This window comes from Canis lupus, chromosome 20, assembly GCF_003254725.2.
Source record: "Canis lupus dingo isolate Sandy chromosome 20, ASM325472v2, whole genome shotgun sequence".
In the NCBI taxonomy this organism is placed as follows: domain Eukaryota; kingdom Metazoa; phylum Chordata; class Mammalia; order Carnivora; family Canidae; genus Canis; species Canis lupus.
Window position 1 is genome coordinate 45,444,668 of NC_064262.1, and position 17,791 is coordinate 45,462,458.

Here is a 17,791-nt window from a genome sequence, read left to right on the forward strand (position 1 = left end):
CAACTGAATGCTTATATGGTACGGGTGTGATAAAAATAGTTGGAGGCATGTCAAAAAACAATTTGATGTTATCTCGTGAAGCTGAGCGTGTGGGTGTCCTATGATCTAACTGTCTAATCCATGTGCACCAGCCTACATTTCTGAGAATGATTATAAAAGTTTTTTTCTAAATAAACTCAAAGTGGAAGCAATCTTAAGGTTCCCCAACTAGAAGATAGATAAATAATCAAAAGTATAGTAAATCCAGAGGATACTGTAAAGCAGTGAAAAATTCATGTATTACAGCCCCATGCAGAAATGTGGATGAATATCAGCAAAATCATGTTGAACAAACAGAAAAGGTTAGTAAGATATGTAATAATTTTATTCTAGTTACATAAAGTCCAAAAACACACAAAACTAAACCACGTGTTGTTTGTTGATAAATATGTGGTAAAACTGTACAGAAAAATAGAACAAAAAACAAAATTTGGGATAGTTCTTTCTGAGAGGAGGGACAATGAGATAGAGGAGAGGCCATGGGGTCTTTGTGGTGATAATGTTCTTTATTCAAGCGTGTCATTGCTACCCCTTATTCCTTACCTAGAGATAATTGATACGTAATAGAAATTGAAAAAGCAGTGAGAGTTAACAATAAGTGACAATATACATTACTATTCCAAGTTCTTTCAGGTATTAGCTTACATAACATCTGTAATTCTGTGAGGCAAGTCCTTTTATTGTCCCCATTCTGTGGATAGGGAAAATGAGGCATAGAGTGGTCACATGACCACTTGCCCAAGATCATGTTAGGGATTAGAGACAGAGTTGGGTTTTAAGTATAGGCCTCATTTGCAACTGACAAGTCGTATTCATTCTGTATTCATGAAGCTCCTTCACGTGTGCTGGGGGCAAAGGACTCTGTGGGGTTCAGCTTCTAGTGCCATTCTACATAATGAAGATGACACAGTGAACAGGTTTGTAGGACACTGGCACACATGGATCTGCCCAGGTAGATAAGTGGGGACAGGGCTAGAGAGCAGAGATGTGTGGGGGTCAGGGCTGAGCCAGGGGAAGAGTTGGGGGGCTGGGGGAGTCCAGAAGACAGGGTCAGTGTGGGGGAGTCAGGGAAGGCTTCCAGGAAGAGGGGGTGTTCAAACTGGGTATTGATGGATGAATAGGAGTTTGTTAGTTACACAAGGGAGTGAAGGATGGAATCCAGTATGAGTGTGTGCAAAGATCCACAGGCTGAGTGGCTTAAAGAGTGAAAGATTCTCAGAAGGAGGCCTAGACAGGGAGTGGCAGAGACAGAGACTGGATAGAGAGAGGCTCAGAGGGAGACACATGACCAAAAGAGACGAGGAGACAAAAAGAGTAACAGAGAGACGCAGGGAGAGAAAGAGAGAGAGAAACAGGCAACAAGACAGACACAGAGTTAGAGGCAGAGGAAAAGAGGGAAAGCCAAGAGACAGCAAAAGACTCCAGAGAGAGCCAGAGAACCCACAGAGAGACTCCAGGAGAGATGGCAACACGCAGAGCCAGTAGGGAGGCTGAGGCTGAGTGGGGCCGTTCTCTGTCCTTTCGGTCCCGGAGCCCTGGGGGCGGGGAGACCCCACCCGGCGCCGGCCCTTTAAAGCTCCCCCAAGCCTGCAGCGCCCCCGCCCCATCAGGCGTCCCCGGCTCCGCCCGCCGGCCCCACAGCGGCACCACGTCAGGAGCTGTCCGCACCCCCGGTGCTGAACCAAGATGGCCGGCGGCGGAGGCCGGGCCCCGGCGTGAGCTGAGCGCGGGCTGCAGCCCCGGCCATGCCCCAGCCCAGGGACTGCTAAGCTCTGCCTGACGGAGCCGGCCCGCCGGCGACCCCGGAGACATGTCTCTACTTTGCGTAGGAGGTAGGAGGCGAGGCCGTGGGGCTGGGAACCCGAACTGGGCTCGGGGTCCGTGTGGATGCGGCTGGGCTCCAGAGAGGATGACCCGAGTCCACGCGGCTGGACTTTTGAGAGGGGCGCTAACCCTTGTAGACGCGTCAGGGCGCCGGAGGGGGTGATCCGTGCAGATGTAGCTGCATTTTCAGGGGGTCCTGGTGGGGGTCGCTGGGGGTCCTACGGACGTGGCTGAACGCGGAGGCCCATGTGGACGCCAGCAGGCACCTGAGCCTCTATCCGGATCCCTAGTCTAGACTGGGGAGTCTGTGTAGACCAGGTGTGGAAGAGCTGGGTTGGGTAGTTCGAATGGGTCCTGTAGGGTACTTGGAAGGAGTCCTGTGCAGTGAGCTGGGCTGTGGGTTCTCAGCGACGTGGACTGGGCTCCGAATTCGAATTCGAAGAGGAGTGCAGAGGGAGGGGTCTCCAAGCCCTGGGCACGTAAGATTTGGGTAAGGAGACTTGACCATCAGGACCTCGGGGAGCTCTAGGAATCTTCCAGCCTTGGGTGTGAGGAGTCCTGCGGAGGGGCTGGGGAAGACCCCTCCGTCCTGAGAGGGTTGTGATTGGGGTCTGGGGGCGCTTTTCCCATTAACTCTTCGGACTCCCGAGTGGGGGCTGGGGAAATCGCCTGAGGGCCTCCCCACTCCCCGCCCCCTCCAGCACTCTGGGAACGCGTAACGGGCGGGCCTTCTTCGTCGGGAGCCGACCCCTCCAGGGTGCAGTGCCCGTCTGCGCCCCTCCCGGCATGCTCACCTCACCCACTTTGCGCCGAAGGGAGGGAGGGAGAGGTGGGGTGGAGCTATTTTGGGGCCTGAACGCCATCTGCACCGAGGCCCACGCCCAGGCCCACACTCTGCGTTGGGGTTGGGGGGGAGGAGAACGACACAGGAGGGGGGCATGATCCCTGCCCCTCACTTCTGAGGCTGGAGTGGGAGTGAAGTCAGCCCACCGGTCAGGCGTTCCGGGCATTCCTGCTGAGAACTCAGGCTCTGGGAGACCTTAGGCGGCGACGGTGGTGGCAAACAGGGGCTCAAAGCTTATAGAGGTCTCAACCTTGGGTTTTGAGGACTGGGGTCCATCCCCCCTCATTCACACCTACTCGCCCCAAGAAGGCTGAGGTCGGGAAAGAAGTGTGATGGTCAGGCCTGAGATGTCAGGCTTCGGGAGATCTTAGGCAGCGGGGACTGTGTTGAGACAGAGAGAAAGAGAGAGAGAGGGAGAGCTGAACCCCGGTTTCCGCCTGGACCCCAGGGAACAGGCCCAGAGCTGGGAACCGCCCCCGCCGCCCCTCCTCCTTCCTCCCCTCCCCCTCTGTCGCTCCATTCACAAACCCGGCCCCGCCCGCCGGCTCCCTGCCGCGGCGACTTCCAGAGTGCTGTCGCGCGGGGCTGGGCAGGCGTGGACGCGGGTGTTCTTAAAGGGACAGGGACCTGCTTTCCCTGAGCTCATTCCTGACCGTGGCTGATGGCGACAGAAGGGCCTATAGATTGAAAGCAAACTACCCCCTGACCTATGGAGTTAAGGGAATGGGGAGGTGGAGAGGACCCCCTGGAACCGCCACGGGCTAGGCCTAAGAGAAGGCCGAGGTGAACGTCCAAACCGTGTATTGGCCTCTCTTCCCCTCCTCTAAGTCGTCTAGCAGTGAGGGCGGGGCGGGGCGAGGGGCTGGCCCGGGAGGAGGGGGCCCACGTGAGTGTTCCTGGCTGATTCTCTCCTCTGCTCCTCCCACCCCACCCCATCCTGCCTCACACCCTCCAAGTTGGGTTCCTCTGGAAGGTTTGCCTAGTTGTGTGTGTGTGAGGGAGGGTGAATCTCACCCTTCACTCTGACGCAAACTGGAGGCTGGACTGCGGGGGTGGTGCGAAGGGAGGGGGGAAATAAGAAGAGTGAGGCTTCCAGAAATGGAGGCCTGGGGGAAGAATTGTGTTGGATGATTCTGTGGAACTTACAGGAAGGGAATCACCAGCAGAGTGGAGGGGTGTTGCTGGGAGGGGCAAGGCCATGGGTGGGGTGGGAAGTAAAGCCCTGAGATATATGAGGGATGGAATAACGCTGGGAGAAGCAGAAGGGGAGATCAGAGAAATGGAGAGAGGGTGAAATACAGGGAGGGATGGTGCCCAGAGTGGAGAGGCCAGGGGGCTGAAGGGGTGAATGGGAAGGGAGAGGGGGTAGGGGAGCAGTGGAGCTGGGCTGAGAGGGCTTTCCATGGATCTGAGCTTATTCTTGGGGATGGGGAAATACCTACATCCCCAACCAGAGGCCCATTTACGTTTGCCCATATCTGTATACACATGCACTGAAACGTTCATACACACACTCATTCCATGTGGACAGAAATGCCCAGGATCCACTATGGCTCCAGGAAGACCACATGCCTGTGAATGCAAGCTCATGGACACATGTGCACATTCATATGTGAACACACACATGTATACAGAACACAGCCATTCTTCCACACAGAAGAAATATATGCATGTGTGTCCACCTGCATGTTTGAGGACATGGATGTATCCAAACATGTTTGATCTACTCATGCCCTGACATACAAGCATGTACTTATGGAAACCCGTTAGGGCCCCCAATCCCAAAAAATACACATGTGTACACACAAGCACATGCCAAGGCCACGTGTATATGTGCATGATGACACTTGCCTGGACATTCAAAGCAGCCCCTTTGAGCAGGTGAATGATGATGTATACACACAAGTAAATAAATACACTTTCCATACAAGTGTATAACACGAACACATATACACACACCATGACATATGTTTCTAATTAACATATCACCTGCAAGCCCTCACATACCTAAACTCATGCATACTAGCATGTCCCACATACTGTCCCACATACTGCACCCCCAACACATCTACAGATCATCACCTGCATTCAGAGGGTATAGGTAAGCTTATGACCTTATACACACACACATACACGTACACATACACCTGCCTGCCCTGGTAACGCTAGCAAATACACACAAATGCAAACTCTTGCATATATACCTGACAGCAACACATAGGAGACCACCTTTTACAGGTCTTGCCTCTGTCCCCTCTCATTTCTTTGTCTACTTGGAGTCCCATTGCCTCCTCCGCCCACCATCCACTTGCTAGGGCTTGGCAGAGTCCTGAGGCTGCAAATACCAAGTGTCACCTGGTTCCTCCACGAATTCATTCATATATTTACTCAGCAAGAATTAGTTGAGCACCTACTCCATACTAGGCACTGTTTCTGGAGACCCAGGGCTATTCCTGGCCTCATGCTGGAAGGGTCAGAGTGGGAGGGACAGGGACAATCTGAGGGAACCAGGGAAGGTGGTGTCCAGGGTTCTGTTCCTTTGGGAAACCTCCTTTTACCCACCCCCACCCTCACCCAACACTTGCCTGTGTTTCAGAAGATGAGGGGGAGCTAAGCAGAAGGGACATGGTGCTCTAGGTGGAGGGAATAGCACACACGAAATCATAGTGGTGGGAATGCTGGTCTAGAGCTTCCTATATGCCTTACAGCATTTTGCCGGGCCACTCAACGTTTTTAAAGGCTCCATAAATATTTGATGAATGAATATTGCATATAATTAGCAGATGCATGTGAGGGTGAGTTTGCCTCAAAACTAATAATATCAACAACAAGCCCCATTTATCCAACAGTCTACAAGTATGGTGTTGACGACTTTAATCTCCATTGCCTTATTTAATCCTCACAGGCACCCATTTTATAGATGAGGAAAACTGAGGCTCAGGGAGGTTCAACAACTTGCTTAGTGCCACAGAGCCAGAGAGGTAGCTGTCTGACTCCACGGCTTACTGGGAGTTGGGGGTGAAGGTTGAGCTTCTTCTTGGAAGAGGGAAGCCAAGTAAGTCTGTTTCATGGGTTAAGAATCTGTCCTGGAATCACCTTCCTTCACCCACTCAATAAAGAGACGTGTCATTTCTCCCCATTCACTGTGGCTTTTCCTCTCTCCTCTCCCAGGAAGGCTTCACAAATCCCTCTGCCCCTGGCTGCCCTGTTTCTGATACCATGTAGCCAGGGGAGTGGGTATCTGGGTCTTTGCTCTCACTATACTCATAGGATAGTCTCCAGGGTTGGCTCTGATTCATCTTCAGGGCTGCAATCTTAGCCCCTTCCCTAACCTGTACCTCGCTTTCCTCCCACATATAATGGGCTTTCTCTGTGAGGTGCCAACCAGTATATCCCTGATCCAGAAGGCCTGGGTTTGAATCCCTAAAACCACCACTTCCTGGCAAGTCCTGTACCCTCTTCTTGCTCAGTGTGCCCATCTGTAGATTGGACACACTAATAACACCCATTGCTTAGGTTTGCTAGAACTCTCCAGTGAGATGAGGCACACAGAGCCCTTGGCCCAATGCCTGGCCTGTGGAAAGGTTCCGTAAGTGTGAGCCAATGACAGGAAAAATCAATGATGGTATTTTTATTAATGGGGACTAAAAGCTTTCTGGAAGGAGGTCCGTGGGTGTAGGACATTTCCTGAGAGCTCACTGCGTTCTCAGGCCTGAGGAGAGCTCAGTAGTATACAGGAGATAAAAAGGCGTGCCAAGTTCATTGGAGGTAAGCGGGCGGGGCCGGGGGTTCAGCACCGTGGACAGAGCAGGGACAGCGTGTGCCGCACCGTGGACAGCGCCCGCCCCGCCCGTGCAGAGGGGTCAGATCTCAGGACAGGGCCGTTGGAGGAGGAAATCACGTCATTATTTCACTGAACGCTATTTAATGAGCACCTACTATAGGTCAGGCTTAGTTCTAAGTGGCGGCATCTGGTAAACAACACAGAAAGAAATCCCTGTCAAGGGTCTTGGTGCATTTGTGTTTTACACTGAAGTCTTCTGTCGGGCTCTGGCTTATTTCTGTCAATGGAGGGTAAGCGTCCTTGCTCTCACATGAAAGCCAGTGGGGCCAGTGTCTTTATCACAAAGCTCATGTAGGCCATCGACATCACATATAAAACGGCTCAACATCTTAAAATCAATTTCTAAATTCTTAAAGATTCTATTTATTTTTTAAAGATTTATTATTTTTTTTAAGATTTTATTTATTTATTCATGAGAAGCAGAGAGAGAAAGGCAGAGACACAGACAGAGGGAGAAGAAGGCTCCATGCAGGCAGCCCGACATGGGACTCTGGGACTTGATCCCTGGTCTCCAGGATCACGCCCTGGGCTGAAGGCGGTGCTAAACCGCTGAGCCACCCGGGCTGCCCAATTTCTAAATTCTTGATGTTTCCCTTCCCTCCTCCCCAGTCTTGTGTCTTCCGACACCCCATAAGCACATCACGAAGGGGGGCTTTCAGATGCTTCCCTCGGTTGGAATCTACTCTTCACCCGCCCCCATCCCAGACCTGGCAGGTCCTCGAGGAGGTGCCCAAAGACTGGAATTCACCTCAATTAGAATCTAGTGTCATCCAGACCCGGGGCACAACCAAATAATACAAATAGTAATGATCCTGGTAATGGTAATGGTAATTGTAAATATAGTGGTCATGAGAGTATAATAATGCCGGTTCTAATAATGATAAAAAATAGAAAGGGGAGCAAGAAGAGGAGAGAATAAGAGGGGAGGAGGTAGGGATGAAGGCTCTGCTTTGCTCCATTTCCCAGATGCAGAAACTGAGGCCCAGAGCCTAGCAGAGCCTGTGGGAGTCCCGAGCCTGATCCCCTGCTCCCACCTTTCACCAATTCTGCCCTGGCCAGCAACTGCCTGTGTAACCACGTTAATCAGTCCTAATCAGTCCGCGCGGATGCTAATGGGCCCCCCAGGGCCGTGCAGGCAGTGGGCACCTCCCCCACCCGCCACTCCCAGCTGTCGCGTCGCCCACGCCCTCTGTGCCCACTTTATAAATAGCCCTGTGCGTGTGACCAGGAGCTCGCGGGGGGGAGGGGTGGTGCTTCCGCCCCGGTGACCCCGATACTGCAGCTCCGTGCCAGCAGCGCCACGAGAGAGAGCAGGGGGAAAGTGGTAGGGCAGAGATGTGACGACTATGGTGGTGAAGGCGACAGTGACTCGTTTGCTGACAAGGAAGACAGAAGGAGAGGGACTTGGTTCCTTCTCGGAGCCCCACCAGCCCTTCCCTGAGCCCCCTCCTTCCTTTAAACCCCCTCCTCCTCTGAGCCCCTCCCCGATGACACCCGCTCCTCTGCCTTCCTCCACCAAGACCTTCCTCCAGCTCCGGAGCTTCCTTCCCTAGTCCTCTGCCCTCCACCCCTTGCTCCATACCCCACACCCCCTCTGCATCCTCCTCCCCATGCTGCCGAGCCCCTTCCTCAATTCCCCATTTCTCTCTGAGGTCCCCTCTCTCACCCTGAGTCTCCCCCTCCTCCCTCTGAGCTCCCAGTGATGAACATACACTGATGTCCTCATCCTGGACTCACTGAAGCAGCCTGGGAGCTAGAGCCTGGCCTCAGCTGTCAGAGCTAGAGCCCCCGGCAATCACTCCACTGCTGGTGGGCCCCCGTGGAGCTCATTACCTCTGGCCCACTGAGGCTTAAGGAGGAGGAAAGTGGGTAATCTGAGGGAGTGAGAACAAGACAGAGACTGAGACAGATGGGGGAGAAGGGGAGGAAGAGAAACAGAACCAGGAGGAGGGAGACAGAGAGACACTCCATCCCCCACCAGGAGGAGTTGGAGGACAGACCTTGAATGACTGACCTCCCCTCTGAGCTCTATCCCTGGTCTGTAAAAAGGGACACAGAGTAGGAGCTGCAGGCCAGGGCCCAGGCCAGGCTAGGCTAGACACCAACCAGCCCCTCATCTCTCCCTCCAACCCTTGTCTCCCAACTCTGCCTCTCCTTTTTGCTGGCCCTCCCTAGTGGACATCTCCGTGTCTCTTTCTTTCTTTCTGTTTCTCTATCTCTGGTTCTCATGACTTGTCTACCCCCTCATCCTCCTCCCTCTTTTTATTTCTTTCCGCATGTTGATCCCTCCATGTGTTTGTGTCTTCCTCCCTGCCCAACCCCTGCCTCTGCACCACCATCACTTCCACTTTCACAGTCACCAGGTGTTACAAGTGGGAGCTCCCCGAGAAGGGAGGTCTGTAGTTCCTGCTGGGTACAGTCCTAAAGATCCCTGAGCTTCACGCAGCCCCAGGGGTGAGAGGCTGGGTGCTTGAGCTCCCTATGGGCTGAGTGGGGCTGAGGGTGTGAGGGGAGGCCAGTGGGATAGGAGCTGAGCATGCCTTCAAGAGAGGGGCCTTTGCACTTGCAGCTATGTACCTTGAATGAGAAGGTGAGCAAGACAGCACATGGTGACTGATTTTCAGATGCGAGAGAAAGGGAGACAGAGACACAGAGATAAAATACAGTGGGAGATAGAGAGGTAGAGGGAAAGCTAGATCTAGAAAAACAGAGAGAGATGGAGTGAGAGAGAGATGGAGGCCCAGAGAGGGGGATTCACTTGCCTAGGTTCACACAGCACTATAAGCAGAACCTGGCTTCACCTGATTCCATGCTGAACTGGCGCTCATCTCTCCCAATGTCCAGCCAAGGGCTCCCTCTGCACGCTAACCTCCCAAACCCAAATCTGGATGTGAGAGTATGATGTACAACCCATTTGCATGTCTTCTTGGGAGGGGTGTTGGCATTGACATAGAAAGGTGATCGTTCTCTTTCCTCTGCAACTCTGGGGAGCTCACTTGGTGCTTCTGGAGGCCAATCCCCCCCACCCCACCAGACACACACACCATCTGTCCGCAACAGGAACAAACAGTATTTACTGAAAAGTATTTAGAACTACTCTACGTCCCCCACCCTTGATGGGAATTCTCTCTTCACCGGTTTCACTCGGGTGCTTTTGCAAGACAGAAATTCAAGCAACGAGGACAGACAAATGAACTCAAGATGGGAAGCCATGGCATTTGCCCAGAAAAGTGCTGAACTTGACTCTCAAAAGAAAAGAAAGAATAGAAACACAATTTTGCTTCCAGGAATTTATCCTTCAACTTACTTGCACGTACTCTTCAAGACACACCAAAAAACAGAACGTTTCCACAAAGCGTGTAGAATACTGTCATTTGTGTAGGAAATTACGCACACATGCATATGCGCTTGCTGAATCAGAAACTGTCTATCTCTAGCACTACGAGGAGCTGGTAGTGCTGATTGCACAGGGTGGGATCGTGAGGGTTGGGGTAGAAAGAGCCTTATTCTCATCGTATGCCGATCTCGTTTGCCTTGGCTTTTGTGAAATGGGCGTGTATCGCCTCCCCAAACAAAAATGTTCATTGAAAAGGAGAAAGGGAGATGAATTGTGGAAAGCAGGAGAAAGAGCTCGGTTTGGGAGCAGATACAGAGTGAGGGGTGGAAAAAGATGCTGGGGGCAGCTGCAGGGTGCAAGAAATTTTGAAAGTTTAATATCCTGTGAGAAAAGCCAGTAAAGAGTGGAATTGCTTTAAATCACTTGGGACTGTGGGATTATGTGAACAAGACTGGACCACGTGGAACCCTGACATATATTTGGATTTTGCCTTTCATAAGCAAGTTGGGCTGGGCAGGCTCTAACAACCTTCCAGCCAGGGGTGGGATGTCTCTGTGTGTGCTATGGAGCCACCTCTCTGGGCTGCTCTGTTCCACCTAGCCCAGTCCCCTATGAATATTAGACCTCAAACTCCTGGAGCATTTGGTAGGACAAACTGAGCTGGATAATTGGGGGAGAAGTCTCACTGGCCTGACAGGGGGAGGGGGTCACTGGAGATTGTCTTTCTCCTCTCTCTCCCCACCTCTTTCCCTCCCCAGCTGTTCTCTCTCTCTGCTGCAATCTTGGAGGACTTCCTGTGGGAGGCCTCTCCTGTCCCCTACCCAGCTCCTTCTTTTGAATCTTGTTCAATTGTGGGTAAAGGCACAGCTGGAGGTGGGGGAGCTTTGGAGGGGTTTGATGGGGAGGAAGGAGGGGGAGAAATTACTCTTAGGGTCCAAATTTCCTTCAACCCCTAGGTCTGCCTGTGCTCATCTATCTGATGGCTTCTTTTTCTCCCTCTCATCCCTGCCTGTCTCTTCTCCTTCCTGTTTCTCCTCCTCTTCTTGTCTCTTTGTCTCTGTCTCTGATCTGATCTCATCTCTCTATCTTGCTTTTGTTTTTGTTTTCTGTTTGGTCTCTTGATCTGTCCCTTTACTCTCTATCTTTGCTTTTCCTCTTTGTCTCTTTGTTTCTATGTCTCTCTCCTCCTGTCTCTCTTGTTATATTTCTATTTTGGTGTGTCTCTGTCTCTCTCTTCTCCCTACTCTCTCCCCATCTCCCTTCCCTATCTCTATCTCTCTCCACAGTAAAAAAAGCCAAGTTTGATGGTGCCCAAGGTAAGTGCCTCTATTCCTGCTCTGTCCTGTGTTGTCTGTCTGTCTGGGTCTTGGAGAGATAGGGGAGGAGGTCTGAGCCAGTGACAGGGGACTTGGGCTACATGTCTTCTGAGCATCACAGAGTGTCAGACTTGGCCTATGATCCCAAAGTCTCCCCAGCCATCTCCTGGAGAATCCAGCGGAGTGGTGCTCACCCTGAGTCAATGGCTCTTCCCAGGATCCTAAGGGACAGGGTGGGGGCTCTTAGATCAGGCTACAGGTGGGAAAAGTGAGGCTCAGAGAAGTGAGGGTAGTTTCTCACAGTCAATTTTCTTCCACTACCTGGGGCCTGTCTTCCCAGCTAAAAACCAAGGTCATTGTACATAGTCATTTCTTAAATTTTTTTTTAAATTTTTATTTATTTATGATAGTCACAGAGAGAGAGAGAGAGAGAGAGAGAGAGAGAGAGGCAGAGACATAGGCAGAGGGAGAAGCAGGCTCCATGCACCGGGAGCCCGATGTGGGATTCGATCCGGGTCTCGAGGATCGCGCCCTTGGGCCAAAGGCAGGCGCCAAACCGCTGTGCCACCCAGGGATCCCTACATAGTCGTTTCTAAGCAGCAAGATTAGGCATCCCAAGAGTCCACATCTTCCTGAACCGAGGCCCTTCCCTTGTGCTCTGAGGGACTGGACGGGAGGGACTTGGGGAGCTGGCCTGGGGTATAGGCATAGAAACAGCTCAGTATATTGGATCTGGTTACTGGACTGTGGTCTCAAGCACTCAGAGATCCTGAGGGATCATAGCAGGGTCATCTAGAGCTTAGGAAGGGGCATGGGGGGTCCCTGAGCCACTGTACTGACTCCTGTTCTCACCACCACAGAGAAATTCAACACGTACGTGACCCTGAAGGTGCAAAATGTCAAGAGCACGACCATCGCAGTGCGGGGCAGCCAGCCCAGCTGGGAGCAGGATTTCATGTTGTAAGTCTGCAGTGACCAGGCTAGCATGGCCTGGCACCTCGATGGTCCCACAGAGCAGAGCTGGACACCTGCATGTCGTCTGGGACTCCACTTCCTCCTCCCTCAGTCCCATGTCCAGCCATCAGCTTTGCCTCCAAAGCACTTCCTAAAGCCAGTTGCTTCCCTTTATCTCCCTGGCCACCAGCCAGGTCCCTGCTGCCCGCCAGCCTCCGCCCCTGGCCTCCTGCTGCTGCCTGCCTCCTGCCTCCTAGCAATCTGTTCTCCTCCAGGCAGTCAGGGGGATATTTTTAAAACTGCAAATCACATCCTGTCACTCTCTAAACTGGCTCATGGCTCATGGCTTGTGAACCTCAGAACAAAACCCACACTCCTCTCCAAGATACCCTCTTTCTAGGCCTGGCCCCTGTGACCTGCCAGTACCTCCCTCCATCTCTCCTGGCTCACTTGCTCCAGCCACCTCCACCTCTGGACCATTCCTCCTACATGTCCAGCTTGTGTCTGTCCCAGGGCCTTTGCACTTGCTCTTCTCACCTCACCCCCTCCCAGCAGGCTCCTTTTCATCCTTCAGGTCTCAGCTGTGTCCCCTCCTCAGGGAAGCCCTCCCTGACCACCATACCCAAAGTGCAATTAGAGAGTAATTTCAGCCCTAGTCACCAATTATTATTTTAGTCATCTGTGTAATTTCTTGACACATTTCTGGCCTGTAGCCCTGGACTGTGAGCTCTAGGAGCCTAGGGTCCAGTTGGTCTCTGTCTCCACTGTGAGTCCCGCTCCACATGCCAAGGACAAGGCCTGGCACACAGTAGGTGGTTCAATAAATATTTGCCTGATAACTAAATGAATTCATGACCTGGACCCTCCCCCCAACCTGGAGCCACTCACGGCCTTGTATTACATCCCATCTTCTCTGATGATGACCAGCAACCTGTGCCATGTCTTCTTCTAAGGCTTTAATTAAATCAAACTTTCCCACAGCCCTGGGATGGAGGATGCTATTCTAATCCTCATTTTACAGAAGAGGAAACAGAGGGCCAGAGAGGCAAAGCCAACTGCTCAGTGTCACACAGCCTATACTTGGCAGAGCTGAGATTTGGACCAGGCATCCCACAAATCCATCCCTGAGCAGAGTTTACCTGGGCACTAGTAGTGGTAGAGGCCATGAGACAACTCAGTTGGAATCTTAGAGCAAATTGGGGAAAGAGGGGAGGAGTTGGCCCTACAATTTTAGGGAAGATGTGAAGGGAGAGAGGCAATGTGGTCCCCAACTCCCTGAAAGCCAGTTACTGAATGATCAGGTCATAGATATATGCAAGGAGAACATTCCTTAAGGTAAATCTTTGGTAAATTGGTGAATTCAGTGAACTGGATGTTCACCAAGGATTTCTCCCAAATCTGCATATTTCCAGGGTGTGGAAAGTGCTTAGAGGTGGTATCATTCATGTTCTCAGGAATGTCCCATGTGATTGGATAGAGGTGAGCCTGGGAAGGTTGGAGGCATCCTGAATGCCCTTATCCTGGGGTGACAGGGAGCCACAGGGGGTGTTTGAGCCTCTTCCTCACTTAGCCAGTATGCTCAGGGTCTGAGGGCTCAAGGAAGGGCCAAGGGGAGTTGGGGGTGCAGGAGATGTGTGATATCTTCCCCCACTCCTTCCTCCCAGCTTGTAGTCCTATTCTGCTGTGATACCCTGAGCATGTAACTTAACCCCTTGGCCTCAGTTTCCCTCTATAAAACAAGAACCACTGTGTTACCTTCCTGATAGGACTCACCCAGGCCTGGGTTTGAATTCCAGTTGGCCATGTGTCCTAAGGCAGGTGAACTGACTTTTCTGAGACTTCACCCCTTCACTCCTACCTCTTCATGCTCCTCCCCGTCTCTCCACAGTGAGATTAACCGCCTGGATTTGGGGCTGACGGTGGAGGTGTGGAACAAGGGTCTCATCTGGGACACAATGGTGGGCACCGTGTGGATTCCCCTGCGGACCATCCGCCAGTCCAATGAAGTGAGTGGTGGACCAAGGGTTGGGGAGGAGTGACTTGGAGGAGCCCAGAGGCCAGTGGCCTACACAACACGAATGTGTATCTCTATCCTCCAACAACATTTGTGATGGTGGCTCTGAAGTAACCAGGGCCTGAACTCCTTCCATCTTGTTGCTCTGCCTTTCTCCCTGGGCAGCTCAGGATGGCTGCTGGAGGATCCCCATGACATCTGCATTGCTGTCAAGGGAAGAAAAGGTGGCGGGGGCGGGGCGGGGGGGCAGGCACCCTCTTGGTTAAGGACCTAACCTGGAAGCTGCTCACAGCACTTCACTCACATCCTATTGGCTAGAACTTAGTCATGTGGACACTTAGCGGCAAGGGAGTCTGGGAAATGTAGTCTTAAGCTACACAGCCCTGGGTCCAGCTAAAAATGTATTTCTATGGAAGGGAGGAGAAGGGGTATTGTGGGTAATTAACACTTTGTGCAGGGGGAAGGCTACAACAGACTGAAGGTAGTAGACAATGACCTTGGCCTCCTCTCTGGCCTCCTGGCCTTTTGTTTCACCCCTTCCACTCAGACCCTTCATGCTGAGCTCAGCAGGATCTTACCACTCTAGGACCTTTCCTTGCTGTCCCTGTTCATCTCCTTTGGGAGGCCCTCTTGATGGCACTCGCCTGCATTGCCAGCCTCATCTCCACTCCCCACCCAACATTCACCCTTTGTAGGCCCCAAAAAGATGACCTCTGAACCTTCACATGTGCTGTTCCCTGGGCTTCAAGTATCCCTTCCCATCATCCCCTGAGCCCAGCTCCCATGCTTTCTCCTCCAAGAAATCTTCCCTCATTTCCCTCTGAATACCCCAACCCCCTTCCTCTCTCTGGCTCTGTCCTGACCTCTCCAGGCTGGAGGTATCTATATCATGCTCTGTCTCCTGTGACTGCAGGACTGGTTTGTTCACTTGGAGTGGGGGGTTCTCCCCTGGATGGAGATCAAGGATTTTATTTGAAGCCAGGGTCTCATATGTCCATGAGAGATGAGGAATGGCTGTGTAAGCTTGGGACTACCCCTTTATGGCCCCACAGGGCCTTCTCTCTGGGTCCTTGCCTCTGAGTTCCTTGGATTCACCATGTTGTCCTGGACTGGAACCTTCTCTCTGAGTCTCAGTTTCTTTGTCTGTAAAGTGTGAGCATGACCCTGCCTCTTGGGGTGTGGGTGAGATGAGGGGAAAGGCATCTTCTGTGAGAGTAGGGGCCCTGTCAGCATACAGCAGATCCCTGCTCCCCCCGCATCACTTTGGACCCTGTCACCCCACCCCAACCCCCAGGAAGGCCCTGGAGAATGGCTAACATTGGACTCTCAAGTCATCATGGCAGACAGTGAGATCTGCGGCACCAAGGACCCCACCTTCCACCGCATCCTCCTTGACACCCGCTTCGAGCTGCCTTTAGGTGAGTGTGGGGCGCACAGGACCCTCACTAGACCCAGGAGCATGGCCAGGCCTGAATGGGTTCAGATTGACCTGCATTCTGAGGACAAAGTTTCTTGTCCCCAGAGGAGAGAGTTTCCCAGCTGCAGTGAGTCAGCGGGTCATGAGCCTGCCATGTGCAGAGTACGCCCCTGCCACCCCTCTCCGTCACCAATGCTTCTTAACCCTTGGGGCTTAGGTCTGAGCTGCCCTAGGCTGATCTTTGGTGAGGTCTTAGGCTGTGGGGTCAGCTGGGGGTAGGACAAGAGGCAAACAGGGACAAAGAGACATGTAGAAATAAACAGCAGCAGAGACATAGTGAGGCCTGTGGAAGCAGCTCAGTTCTCTCCACAGCATCTTTCCAAGAACCCATGGCTTCCCCGCCCTTGTAATGCTAGGATCTGGCTCCTCTCTCATCCTCTCTCATCTCTCATCCTCCATGCATTCCCAAGGCAGCTCTGGTGGGACGGTGGGGGAGGGGGGGCAAGGGGGGGAGTGGGACACCATGCTGCCCTCCCTTCCTCTTCCTCCACCCCCTTGAGACCAGCCCAGAGGCCCACAGGATGCACTGGATGAAGGCTGAGGGGCAGGGAGGGGTTCCGGACTCACAGCCAGGGCTCTGCTTCCAGACATTCCTGAGGAGGAGGCGCGCTACTGGGCCAAGAAGCTAGAGCAGCTGAATGCCATGAGGGACCAGGATGAGGTGAGCACTGGAGGGGGGAACGCTTTTCTTCTTGTGCTTATCTCTCTGTCTCCCCATGTCCTCTACTCTCTGTATCTGCTTCGCTCTCCACTTGTTGCCCTCTGTCTGTGTCTCTAATTGGACTAAATCAGGGTCCCATCTCAAAGCAATGATGGCATCAGAGAACATACAGTCCACCACGGACAAACTATTTCAATCGGCTCAAGTCCTGCCCTTCCCAGGTACCCTCATGGAGACACAGGGGCCCCACACCCCTCAACTCCTTGAATTTCACTTTCAGATTTTTTAAAGATTTTATTTATTCATGAGAGACACACACAGACAAGCAGACACATAGGCAGAGGAAGAAGCAGGCTCCCTGCAGGGAGTCTGATGCAGGATTCAATACCCGGACCCGGGATCATGCCCTGAGCCAAAGGCAGAAGCTCAACCCCTGAGAGACCCAGACGTCCCCCACTTTCAGACTTTTTAAACTTCTCCCCCACCAGCCCTGGCCTCTGTACCTGTTCTTCCACGACATTTCCCTTCTTCTCCTTGGCTCTGGATCATCACAGGGCAAAGACCCAGTGGGGCCCAGAAGATAAAGGCCAGGAAGAAAGAAAGGCAAGACCAGAGCTCTCTTTAGTGGGAGTTGGAGTGTCAAAAGGCAACACTCACATGATAACAGAGCAATTTTTGTGTAACCTCATTTCTGACCTTCTTCTTTATGCTGCTCCCTGCCTCAGTTTACCCCGCTGCCCTCTCTTTCTCCTACTTCTATTTGTTTCTTTCCTTCGTCCGTGTTTCTCACTGTGGTGTGTGTGTGTGTGTCTTTCTCTGTGGACATCTGTATCCCTTCTCCTGCAGACAGAGCGGATTTGGGAGGCAGGGGGTAGTCAGGATGGAACAGAGCAGAGGACCATCTTGGTCCCCTGCACTCTGGCCCCTCCTGAGAGGAACCCTCCCTCCTTCCCTCCCTCTCAGTATTCATTCCAAGATGAACAAGACAAGCCTCTCCCTGTCCCCAGCAACCAGTGTTGTAAGTACCTCTTGATTCCTCCCTGGGCATCAACCGAAACCTCCTCCCTCCCCCACCCACGAGGGTTCTGTGTAACAGGCCACTCCCCTCCAGAGGAACAGGTCCTAGGAGTGCACAGCGTCTGCTCACAGTGCAGTGGAAAGAAAAGATCTGGGGCTTGAATGTGAGTCCTGCCTTACTCTGTGGTCACAGCCATGCCAGTGTCCCGCTCTGATCCGTAGGGTCCCCACTCTGAGAGCTGTTGAAAGGAGTCCTTCTAGATGTTTGAAAAACACTTTGCAGACTCTTTAATTCCATTCATCAGATCCTGGATGAGGACCTGTAACTCATTCAACAAGCTTTCACGGGGGTCCGCACGGACTCCCCCAAGCAGCCCACAGTCAGATGGTGCAGACAGTCCTGCTAACACAGGTACAATAGGCACACCATCCTGGTGTGCAGTGGATGAAGGCTGTTTCATTTG

General features: G+C 52.5%; 1 protein-coding gene across 1 annotated transcript in view; it reads left to right on the plus strand.

The window, feature by feature from the left end:
- The first annotated feature begins 1,681 nt into the window (after positions 1-1,681).
- Positions 1,682-17,791, plus strand: part of UNC13A (unc-13 homolog A) — a 60,366-nt gene continuing 44,256 nt past the window's right edge. The window contains 7 exon segments of the mRNA XM_049097812.1: positions 1,682-1,871; positions 11,175-11,204; positions 12,065-12,164; positions 14,047-14,164; positions 15,467-15,590; positions 16,237-16,310; positions 17,274-17,328. Of these exon segments, the coding sequence (XP_048953769.1) occupies positions 1,850-1,871; positions 11,175-11,204; positions 12,065-12,164; positions 14,047-14,164; positions 15,467-15,590; positions 16,237-16,310; positions 17,274-17,328 (523 nt within the window). The 5' untranslated portion in view covers positions 1,682-1,849.